The sequence below is a fragment of the Kryptolebias marmoratus genome, linkage group LG1 (assembly GCF_001649575.2).
Source record: "Kryptolebias marmoratus isolate JLee-2015 linkage group LG1, ASM164957v2, whole genome shotgun sequence".
NCBI lineage: Eukaryota > Metazoa > Chordata > Actinopteri > Cyprinodontiformes > Rivulidae > Kryptolebias > Kryptolebias marmoratus.
Genome location: NC_051430.1, coordinates 15008808 through 15020748, shown reverse-complemented (window position 1 = coordinate 15020748; position 11941 = coordinate 15008808). Strand labels below are relative to the sequence as shown.

The 11941-nt window shown below is 38.5% G+C and overlaps 1 protein-coding gene across 1 annotated transcript; it reads left to right on the top strand.

Annotated features, from left to right (window-relative positions):
* Window positions 1-3913: 3913 nt before the first annotated feature.
* ela3l (elastase 3 like) lies at window positions 3914-6497 on the top strand. The gene is made up of 8 exons (XM_017417103.3): window positions 3914-4059; window positions 4203-4291; window positions 4506-4603; window positions 4821-4949; window positions 5272-5408; window positions 5761-5906; window positions 6195-6347; window positions 6446-6497. Exons 1-8 carry the CDS (start codon window positions 4020-4022, stop codon window positions 6461-6463), a joined length of 810 nt encoding a protein of 269 aa, XP_017272592.1. The 5' UTR covers window positions 3914-4019; the 3' UTR covers window positions 6464-6497.
* Window positions 6498-11941: the final 5444 nt, after the last annotated feature.

Sequence of the window (11941 nt, the reverse complement as noted above, 5' to 3'; positions counted from 1 at the left end):
GGAATTATGAAAGCTATAAGGAAAACCTTTGAACTCTTCTTTGCAGTTCATGGAAGTGAGCCAGGGCGCCAAACAACCCTACTCTCAGTAAAAAAAAGAAGTGTGCTCTATAAAGCCTATAACAAAAAAAGTTCTGTTTTAATTTTTTATTACATTTCTGGTTTTAGAGGACTTTCATTTGATTTAATCATTAGAGCTAAATCTCATATCAACCGAACAAAATAAGAAACTCAAATTTATAAAAGTTATTTTGGTAAAATAGGATATTATTTCCATCAAAATCAGTGTTGGCATGTTGCCATCTCTGGAAACGACCTTTGCACTCTACATGTTTGTATAATGTGGTCCATGAGGTCTGAGCCAGTTAATGATTGTATAAAATCTCACTATATATAGTTAAACTTGCAGCTCTATGGTGGCAAAGGGCCCCCAGGGTTTCCTGTATATTTGTATTGGATGTAATTAGCTATGAAGTCCATAGATAGGGACAATGTTGCAACATGCAGCAATGCTAAACTGTTTAAACTGTAGCCTGGAAATTCATTATTCAGGTAGAGTGATGAGTGTTTGCAGCAGAATGATCTATCTGTAGTTAAATCTGTGTATAAATAAAGGAGGTAATGAGACATTTTTAATGGCACTCGGTGTTAATTGCTCATAAATTAGTCTGTGCATGCGTCTAAGTCTAATATGAATGCATTTCATGATCCAAGCAGAACAAAACAGATAAGAAACAACATGACGTATGACTCAAAATGACGCAAAGTGTTGTGTAAATGTCACATTGCAATACTCAGACAGACCTGAGTACTGTTTAGGGCTACCGTATGCAAGCTGTTTAAATTCCTAAACAGTGTATGTGTGGGTGAAACAGACTCCACCCAGTCTGATTATCCTCTTCTGGTACTTTGTCCTGTTGGATGGGGAGTAAAACAGGAACCTTGCAAGTATACACATGACCTGAAAGAAGACCAGTTGAGTCATGATGTGCTCTAAAGACTTAATTCAATTAGTTTTTCTCAACCTGATAGTTCGGAGAGACATTGAATTAGGCTGAAAAATGAGATAAGCACATGTGCAAACAATAAAAATAATAATAATAAAAAAACTGACAGCAAGGCAGGCCTTGTGTTAGCATTAATAATAAAAACAAATCAGCAACAGACAACTGATGGATTTATCTCACCCCTCTAGCTTAAAACACACAGCCAGTGGTAAATAAAATGCAGCTGTACATTTTCAAACGGAAAGAAGCCTAACATTAAGGACATTAGAGAGCTGAGAACAAGCTAAGCATCATATCTGCAGAGGAACACCAGCGGTGGAGGCATGCAGGGGAAATTGGTTAAACCCACACAGCTGGAAGCAGCCAATAACACAGGCGAGCCACAATAATATTTATGCACATTGCAAAATCTGCCTCCGTTTTTGCTGTGTGCAGAAAATGGCAATGACCAGCGCGGTGTTTATTGCTTCAACATGATATAAACGAACCATAAAGTGTCATGTCATTCAGAGTTCAGCTGCTGTTCTGGTAAGGAAAACAGTCTGAATCGTACCTGTTACAACAGCTCCCCTGAGGTGTTTGTGTTTGTGTGTGTGTGTGTGTGTGNGGGGGTCTGTAGATGAACAGCTCTGCTTCGCTCAGGCATGGGAACATGACAGACTGCCTCTCGTACAAACATATTTCAGTGATAAGAAGGAGATTTTTGAGATCAGAGGTTCTCAAAAGTTTTCAGGTCAGGTTGATATGTTTTTGCTCCAAAACTGCATTAACCAAGATCATTTACTTAATGTGTTTCTGTTCCTTTTCTTCCTGTTCAGCATGATAATATCAGTTCAACATGCATCTTATTTCATTATCTTGCGTCAGTATTAAAGTAATGAATACAAGAGGTTTAATCAGAAAATGAGAAGAGGTGGGGTGGGGGGGTATCTGCACTGGACACTGGCCTGTAATACGTTTGTCAGATATCTTAATTAAATTTGCAATTAACTGCATGTCAAGCTGAACACAGGAAGGCACACAAGTAAACATGCACACACAAAGTTTATGGCAGCTCGTTTTATTGTTGCCTTTCTGGAAGGCTTCGTTCCACTGAGAATTTGCTTCAGTCTGTAAACCGTGAATGCTTGGCTCTAACAAACTACAAAACAAAACTTTAAAAACAGATTTAGCTGTTATGAGTTTTGCACCTTCCCTGTGAAAATATTCTCTGTGGAGCAGGATGGTCTCTCACCATCATTTTTAGAGTCAAAGCTTTTTCCCCAACTTCATTTTCTAACGCTGCAACATGGTTTGTTTGAGGACTGATTTTTTTCCAAATTCTTGTTCTGCAAAGCTAGAATGTTTTCTTTTTTCTTAGGAAAAAAAATGTAATCAAATGCAGCACAAGCTCAGCTTTCTTTTTCTGTTTCTGCCTTATAAACAATCATAAATTAGTTTTGGTATCAGAGCAGATGAAGTGTCCCATCTACTGGTGAACTTAGAAAGTAACCAACCTGTAAAGAAGGAGTCCAGTCTGAAGATTTTGCTTTCGTGTTTAAATATTTGATAAAAAGGAATAATTTAAAGCGTGCGAAAACCTAAAGGGATCATTCAGATCTTTTGAAGTCAGGTTCTGTGAAAATGTCATGAACAATTAATATCTTACCTGTTTTAGATAGCTCAACAGCCTCAGCTTGAAGAAATAGAGTTTAGTTCTGACCATATTAATGAGCTAACAGCAGAGCCAGGACCAAAGAGGATTTATGCCATCTTTAAAAAAAAAATCCAGTCTCAAAAATATTAAGGATTTTAATACAAATCCATGTAATTGCCATGAAAACACAGTTTGTATAACAGAAAAATAAGTCCAAGTTGCAACGACATCTAAATATTGGTTCCACTCACAACTGTTTTAGGATGATAAAATAAATAAGGAGTAGTACTGTGCCACCCCCCCCCCCCCCAGTTTGAGAACCACTGGACCAGCTGTTAGCTTGTCAGTAAGTTCAGAATTAAGTTCTACTCCTTCAAAATGAGGACATTCATCGATCTATCTACAACAGGTAAGATATTAATTGCTCACAACCTTTCAACAAAACCCGACTTCAAAGTGTTTGAGCTGTAAACAATCATTACTTACATGAAAATTATGTCTAAAAATGTCTTGCCCCTTTTCCCCCCACCTTTTTGGTGACCTGATAGTTACAGAGCCACCAACAGATTTATAATGTTTTTAATGCTTGTAAGTCACCACAGGCTTGCTCACCATTCAGATCATAAAAACAACCCACTGATACACGGAGTACTACGCGGATCGGAGTATTTTGAAGATATAACCAAGAGACAGCAAAAATTCTTTACAGAAAATATTTGACTATGAAACGTGCCAAGTTTGATCACACACATGGTTTCACTTTCCTGGCACCTCAGAGTTCACTGCACAACAGGATGTGTTGTCAAAAGGTTTTACAGAGTAGCTGTCGATATTTTCTGCATCAGCTGCACCATCTGTGTTTTATCTTCATGTAGTTATTTATTTATTTTTTAGCGAAAGTTTTTAGTTGGATTCCGGTTCTTCATTTTCAAAAACTTAAAAAAAAAAAAAGAATCACCTCAGCGCCAGGAATCCAGATGTTGGGTTCCCATGCTCTTATGTAAGCGTTTTAATCCAGGTGTTGGAGAGAAGGCTTTATCGTGGAGTGTAAGTTAAAATATTGAAATGGAAGCGTTTGTGTGTAAAATGAGCCATCTGTATTTAAAACATAAAATGCAGTATGTATGTGCCCATGAGTACACGGTTCATCTTAATGCTGCAGTGAGGTCAAGGGAAATGTTCCAGAAAGCACACCTGTGTGATCCTTGGGCCCCAGACACTCTGACCACCTTTACCATCGGTCCATCCACGCCCTGCGGGGGCCGCCACAAACCAATAGGAGACTGCGTTGCTGCCTTCATAGTGGGAGTTGCCTGAGGTGGAAAGTTTAAAAGCCAGTGCCTGTTCTGCTGTCCCTCAGCAGAACCACCAATCAACATGATCCCCATCGTGCTGGCTTCAGTGCTCATTGCTGGCGGTAAGAACATCTGGAATTCTCTGAGTCTTTTGTGATTCTTTTTCAAACAGAAAGAGGCTGCTCTTTGTTCCTACTGTGAATGACAGAAGTATTGCCATTGCTCCTATTTGGGTCACACTCACTTATAACTCCATCTCCCCCAGCCCTCGGGTGCGGCACCCCACCCATCGAGCCTCTAACTTCTCGTGTGGTCAATGGAGAGGATGCCAAGCCCCACAGCTGGCCCTGGCAGGTATGCTAATCTCCACACATCTGTCAGTGTTTTTATGTTTACTTTACAACCCTATGGGTTCAGCATCTGGTTATTGGATGTCAGAACCAGTGGCTGTTGAAAATCCTGTAATTAAATAGATTTTTAGAGATAAATCAGCAGGCTATACCATCCTCCTCCTCTTCATTGATGTATTCTTTATGCTGTTGCTCCTTGTTTGTTTGTTTGTCTGCAGATCTCTCTGCAGTATAACAAAGATGGTGAGTGGAGGCACACTTGTGGAGGATCTCTGATTGCTGCCAACTGGGTCATGACTGCTGCTCACTGCATCAAGTATGAGAAACAAAACATTTTAAAATCATGTCTACAAAGTTCTAAAAGAAAAAAGAAAAAAAAATAACTGGGAAGTTTTTACTTCCAAAGGTGTAAAAAGTGATCCTCATTATAGCACCGCATCTTATCATCAAACTGAATTCATCAAATCATTCAACTGTGCACCGAATCTTCTGTCTGGCTGCCTTAGGCCTTAACAGTCTGTTCTCTCCCACAGCAAGCAGCTCTCCTACAGGGTGTTTGTGGGCAAACACAACCTGGTTGAGGACGAGGCTGGCTCCAAGGCCATCCTGCCCGAGAAGATCGTTGTCCACGAGAAGTGGAACCCCATCTTTGTGGCTTTCGGGTAACAAAAACCACAACTGCACACTACAAAACGACAAAAAGAGTCTTCTCTGTGCCAATTTGACTATTACAGTAAAAGGGGATTTTTTTAAAGCATTTAACAGGTTTTGTTTACTACATAAAGGTGGTCTTTTCCGGCATTTTTAATAGGCGAGATTCTTTTAATTTCACAACAAACAGAATGACAGCTAAAATAACAGACTGCGCTATTTTTTATGATCTTATCTGTTCAGCCTCTCTCATTCTGAAGGATGATTTTAAATGACCTGTCAGCGCTCCCTCAGCTTCTTTCTGGTCTTTCTCTCTGTCTGTTTGTCTTGCAGAAACGACATTGCCCTGATTAAGTTGTCCGAGTCTGTGACTTTGAGTGATCAGGTGCAGTTGGCGTGCATTCCCCCCGCTGGTACTTTGCTGGAGAACCTCTACCCCTGCTACATCACTGGGTGGGGCAGGCTCTACAGTAAGTGAGGGGGTGGGCTGTGTTAATGTGTGAGTTATATCTCAGAAATGTCCTTGTGTCACTTTGAGTTATGGTGATGAAGTGCGGTCGAGATAAACAGTTTTGTGTGAGTGATTAGGGTTACCCAGTGAAAACTCCTAAAATAAAAAAAAAGAGTGAAGGAAGAAAAAACAAATCACAAATGAGATTTTAGCTGAAAAAAAAAAGAAAAAATTTAGCAGGAGGATTACTCTGAAATTGAACATTTGGGTCACTCTGTGTGTTTTACTCTTGGGGAGATGCTGTAAAGCAGCTTTGACAGCCAGCGAGTTTATGTGTATGATGGTAATAGAGTCTGCCTGTGTGTTTTTAGCCGGAGGCCCCATTGCTGATAAGCTGCAGCAGGCTTTGATGCCTGTGGCCGACCACGCCACCTGCTCCCAGCCTGACTGGTGGGGCATCGCTGTTAGGACCACCATGGTGTGCGCCGGTGGTGATGGAATCGTGGCTGGATGCAACGTACAGTTTTTTTGTTTACCTTTTTGTTGTTGCTGTTGTTTTAAAAAAAAAAATCTGAGCTCACTTACATTTTAAACCTTACACAGATTGTCAATTAAAACAAAGCAAAGTGCAATTGGAAGCAAATCTGTGTTTCAGTGTCAAGCTATAGAGAAACATCTCTCATTTTCGTATTATAATCTATGAATCATTGATTTTGATTGTGATTATCTTTGTTGTTTGCCAGACTGCAGCTAGCTCCTTAAACTGAATAAAATATAAAGCTTCTCCTTCTGTCTCTTTGTCCAGGGTGACTCTGGCGGTCCCCTGAACTGTAAGAATGCTAATGGCGTCTGGGAGGTCCACGGTATTGCCAGCTTTGTGTCTGGCCTTGGCTGCAACTTTGTGAAGAAACCCACCGTCTTCACCAGAGTCTCTGCTTTCAATGATTGGATCGATCAGGTACGTAAGACATGCAGACATACCACTTCCTTAATGCTCGTTGTTGTTGTTGTTGTTGCTGTTGTTGTTGCTTAATTGTTCTCTCTTTGTCTTTGCAGACTATGATGAACAACTAAAGAAGATAAAATGTCATTAAAATATTACACAGTATTAGACTTGAGTGTGTGTTTTAATATTTGATTATAGAGAACAGATCTGGCAGCCTTTTTACATATATTTATCGCCTGCTGGGGAAGGCAAAGAGAATCATATTTTGGTCTGTCTGTGTCTGTGTGCTCGTTTGTCTGTAGTGTTAGCAAAATATATTTTGAGCCAGTGGACAGGTTTTAATGAAAGTTGCAAAAATTATTGTTGAAATAATTGTGTGTACATCTACAACTGATTAACGTTTGGAGTTTACCCCTTTTTAAAAAAGCAACCACAGCTAATGAACATTAGCAAGTACTAAAATAGCTAAAACTTAGTCAATATTGCAGATATTGAGCTAAACTTTAGTGTGTTAGTAGCTGAGAGCCATTCCCAACACATACTCTGAACACTAACAGATTGAATGAGATTGAATGAGAACTTTGCCACTGTTTCAGTTTTCACAAACCACTGAACAGATTTCATTAACATTTGGAGTCAACCCAGTTCAAGATGGCCACCACAGTTAATCAATATTAGTCAACACAAAAATTGCAATAACTCAGTTTTACAGATATTAAGCTAAATTTGGTGTGGTGGTAGCTGAGAGTCATTCAGTCAGCAGTGAGCAGCACAATATTGCATCAGATTGTGCATAATGTCATTAACAAGGTGTGACCAAAATGACTACAACTCTGTCATTTCTAAATATAAAGATGATCTTAGTCTAAAACAGAATGAAAGGTGGTCACATTGCTCCAGCTGACGTTGTCAGAAGCTGAAACAGTATCAATAATCCTCCAGCAGATGTCCTCATACACTCATGATCCAGAGTTGTTTCTGACAGCTTTCCAAATCAGTATTTTCTGCATAATAACCAATGTTTCTGCATGGAAAACAGCATCAGCAGACAAATGTGATTCATATTATTGCAGACAAATGTAGATAAAAACCAAGCACAAGATTTATTTAAACTGTCAGATCAGATGCCAAACAATGCCAAGTTGAATTTGTGGTGATAAGATTGAAAGCTGTGTGCTACACAAAAACAAAATAAGAGACACAGAGTTAATACCCATGCATGAAGCTGACCTGGTTTGTCTCTGTACCCTCTCACAGGCTTCAGAAAGTGTTTATGGTTTATGAAAACCATAAAATGCCCCAGCAGAGGAGACTTATTTCCTTAAAATAAAGAAGGCCAAGGCTGACATGAACATTTCTGTCTTTTCCTATTCTCTTTCTCCCTGTCTCTCTGTCCGCGCTGTAATGACATGTGCATAAAAGCGTAAGTGGGGTGAAAACCAAGAAAGAAATGAAAGTGCCTCTCTCTGCTTCTCTTCCCTCCGTCAAGACACATGCAGAAACACTTCTACTGTACTGGGAGCGAGGGAAAAAAAAAAAAAACGTCTTCACTGACATGAGATTAAGTGATCACAGATGACACTTCCTATATGAGCGAGTCATAATGACTATGCATGTATGAGTGTCTGCACGGTGCATGAAAAGCAGATTGAAGAAGTTATAGAGCTCCTCTCTACGTCTCTATGTGGCCATTATATTCTCCATCTGCATATATATGAGGGCATATTCTTCATGTGATATTATTCAAGAGAATTTATAAAAAAAATAAAACACGGAGCAACTTTCTTTTTAAGTCTTGTGGCTCATTTTGGAATACGTAATATTGAGCACAGCAACCTAATGAAATTAAATACAAATTAACTGTGATGCTAATGTAATTAATCCCAGTTGAACTGTAAAACATAACATAAACCTAGTGCTGAAATAATTATAGTGACTTATAATGTAATAAGTTGTGATTAGATTATAACAGTGACTAGAATTCATGCATAATCGCTGATGTTCATAAATGATTAAATACAATGTACTGCAGTAATGTACTAATATTGATACGTTAATTTCTAATTTTGCTAATTTAATGCTATAATTCGTTTACATCATCTGGCAGTTGTAATAGTCAGCCAGTACATTTATATTTAATTAAAATGATTCAGATGTTGAAATGTTATGAATACATACAGTATATGTGTCTGCTTGAATAATCTCTACCTCAATAAATAATCTTTATGGTGCAAGATGTGGGAATGAAGGTAGGGCCTTAAAGAAAGCTTTGTCTCGCCTGAACTCTGGGTCTTGGTACCCTTCTCCCTTCACATGCACACACACACACATATAAAGTCTTCCAGTCTTTGTGAGGACAAATGTGGATATAATGCATTCATTCCTGTTACTCCAAACTTTATGTCTATAAACTCATCTTCATTCCTCCCTGAGCCATCACACATTTAGTTATTTTTACCCATTAAAGTTCCCAGAATTTCCTCAATTTCTGAAAAACATCTCACCCTTCAAGGTCTGAAACTGAAAAGGAGCCTTTACAAAGAAAAAAAAAAGCGATCCAGTTACTCCCACATACAAACAAAGAAAGGGACAGAGCAGAATTCCCCAGAGACACCCTGCTGCTGTGCTGAATACCAATGAGCAAAATGGGCGGCAACAAACTATTCAGCACAAGAATGAGCCATTCAGCTCTGTGCAACTTGTCCTGAGAGACACTAAACAGAGACAACAGCTGCTACAACTGTGCCTGGATCACAACTTTGAATGTTGTTTAGGTGTAAAAATAATAATAAATAATGAATTAGGGTTTTAAATAATTTGAAAGTAAACTTAGATCAATTGAGGAAAGAATTTTGACTTCAAACACTTTGTATGAAGATCACAAAAGAAATAATAAAGTAAAGCTCAACAATTTGTTACTGACAATAATACAGTGGATAGACTGGAAAAGATACATTTTCTGCAAAAATGCAGGAAGAGGATGCTGAGTCGTGAATTACTTTGCTGAAATTTGTTGAACAATGCATTGTTAACTAAACTGCTAATGTTAAACCAAGCAGAACAAAAGCTAAACTCAGAAAAACAGTAGCTGAAAGCTACCACAAGAAGCAGAATGGTAGCTTAAACACAGGTAAACAAGCAGAACAGTGTCGAAAATCCAAAATTTGCAAAACCAAAGCTAAAAGCTAAAGTTAGCAAACCGGTACCCCTGATTAAAATTAAAAAGAGCACACAAAGACAGAAATAGAGCAAATGAAGGTTTCAAAGACAACAATGTTTTTGATGAATTGCAGAGTTGATGTATTTTTATGGGGAACTTTGTTTTTAAAAAGCTTTTGAAAACAAGAAAAGTTACAAAAATCATGTAGTAACCAAGTATGAGGAAGTTGTTTAATTGCAAAACCTACAGAAAAAAAACTAACTAGAAATTCACTGTTATTGCAAGATGAAACATGAACCCATGTTACTCAAAAACACATACTTGTATTTAACATATAACCTATGTCAAAAAACCTGTGATATGTGTCACTTGTCTTGGCCAGGACTTTGTTTTACCTTTAAATAATATAATATAATATAATATAATATAATATAATATAATATAATATAATATAATATAATATAAGTGACTTTTTGACTATTTTAACATTGATTTTGCATGTTTTAAAACGTTTTTGAATGATCTATTTCTTTTCTTCTTGACTTGATCTTTTTTACCTGAATGACTCCGGCTGTGTTGTTTGGGTTGTTGTATGACAACAGAACACAGAGGTGAGAAGAAAAGCCCTGCTGACAGGATGTTTCAAGAGTTTCTTTAAATAGAAAGTCTGTAGTAGCAGACTGAGGGAGGGGCAGAGGAGGAGATGAAGCGGGGGCGGGGGATGATGAGGATGATGATGATGAAGATGATGATGATGGTTATGATGATGAGCAGCCACAGTGACAGCAGTGTCTCGTTCGGTCTCTCTGCGCCTGTCAGCACGCACAGACAGCTTGACCCGACAACAGGTCCGGGAGTCCGGCGCTGGGAGCTGAAGTCTCGCGGGACTAACTTTGAGGCCAAAGTTTTCTGCAGCATACCGCGAGGAGCCGCCTGCCGCCACCACTCCGGCCCGAAGTCATGGAGCAGAGACATCAGGGAGGACAACTGGGTGAGCTGCCGTATGATATCTGTTTTAATACTTTGTTACATAAGAAAGAGGCTCTTATTCTGAGGAAAATCACGCAATCCCCTTAAAAAAAAACAACTGTGTGATTGAAGGTTTGTTTGTGAGGAACTATATGAGCCATAATAATGACAGTGGGTGTTTTAAAGATTGGGACTTTAATATTCTGTCCATAACTTTTAATTTCTGTGTTCAAATGAAACTAAAGATGCACAGATTACTGTTTTCTTGGCCAAATCCACTTACCAATCCTGTTTGAACCTCCACAAATTTTGTCTAATCTTTAAAAACTATCAATAATAACAAAGTTCAGTAAAAGTTATAGCCTTAACAAGAGCACGTTTCTTCTTTTTATCGCTTTCCATAATTTTGTAAGCAAAACTGCACAGCTCCAGTTGTGTCTGTGGTTCCTTCAAATTTTCCCACTTGACCAGCTAGTTACCTTCAGCAAAGTCAGATTAATCTGCACTTGGCCCACGTGAAAAATGTCAGTGAAACATGAAAAACGTCCTAGTAGAGAAATCCCAGGACATTTTCCATTAAGTTCATATCTGTCAACCATGACAGGGATTTTTCTTGTAATTTAATACTTTACAATCAGCGGCATACACTTCCTTTGATCCAAAACAGATAATTCTGTGTGTTTATAATATATTTTCAGTTATTTTACACACACTTCTGTTAATCAAAAAAATAAATTTCAGTATTTTTAGTTTTTTTTTTTTTCCTGGTATGTTCACAGACACTTGATAAAGTGAAATTTCTGTATTTCATTCATATATAAAGTATGTAACTTATAAGTTTGACTGAACTCTGCTCTGTTATTGAGACCTTCTTTTTTTACAGTCACTTTAAATAAATGAAATATTCCAAAGGTGTCTGTCCTGCAAAGTTCAATAATTTAAAAAAAAATATGGTCAAACTGTAAAACAGTTTACTGGAATGAGAAAACACAGCTGCGCCCGATCACCCTCGGTGTTTGACAGTCCACTGCAGGTCATCCATTATACACAGGAACTTGCCTGTTTTCCATGTGACCACTGCCGGTACCAGCCCGTGGACGTCCCTTGTCTTTGCATGCAGTGCCCACTCGCATTCCCCTGTCAACAAGCTTGTGGGTGCATCACATAGGCTCCATTTGCATTAGATTATTTGCATGTGCGCACAGGCTATTATATCAGACAGTGACCTCATAAATGCACAGGAGCTCGACTGTTTCCTGCAGCGGCTGCAGAGCACAACAATAGTCATTGCATGAATCTGGATTCCATCTTTGTATTGACTGTGTCCTCAGGGAGTGTTTTTTTGCTTGCCTTTTCAGTCAAGTGATGCCTAAATTTTGAACGTAAACACTTAAACTCCTGATTTACTTACCGGACACATAATTTTCGAAGTAAAGTAAAACTCTAGTGCAGTGCAGCACTCTTCACCCTTTTAGCT

Coding starts and splice junctions, on each gene's coding strand:
- ela3l (XM_017417103.3), top strand. CDS start 4,020: ATGATCCCCATCGTGCTGGCTTCAGTGCTCATTGCTGGCG. Junction 4,604..4,820: donor ACTGCTGCTCACTGCATCAA/GTATGAGAAACA, acceptor TCTCTCCCACAG/CAAGCAGCTCTCCTACAGGG. Junction 5,409..5,760: donor TGGGTGGGGCAGGCTCTACA/GTAAGTGAGGGG, acceptor GTGTGTTTTTAG/CCGGAGGCCCCATTGCTGAT.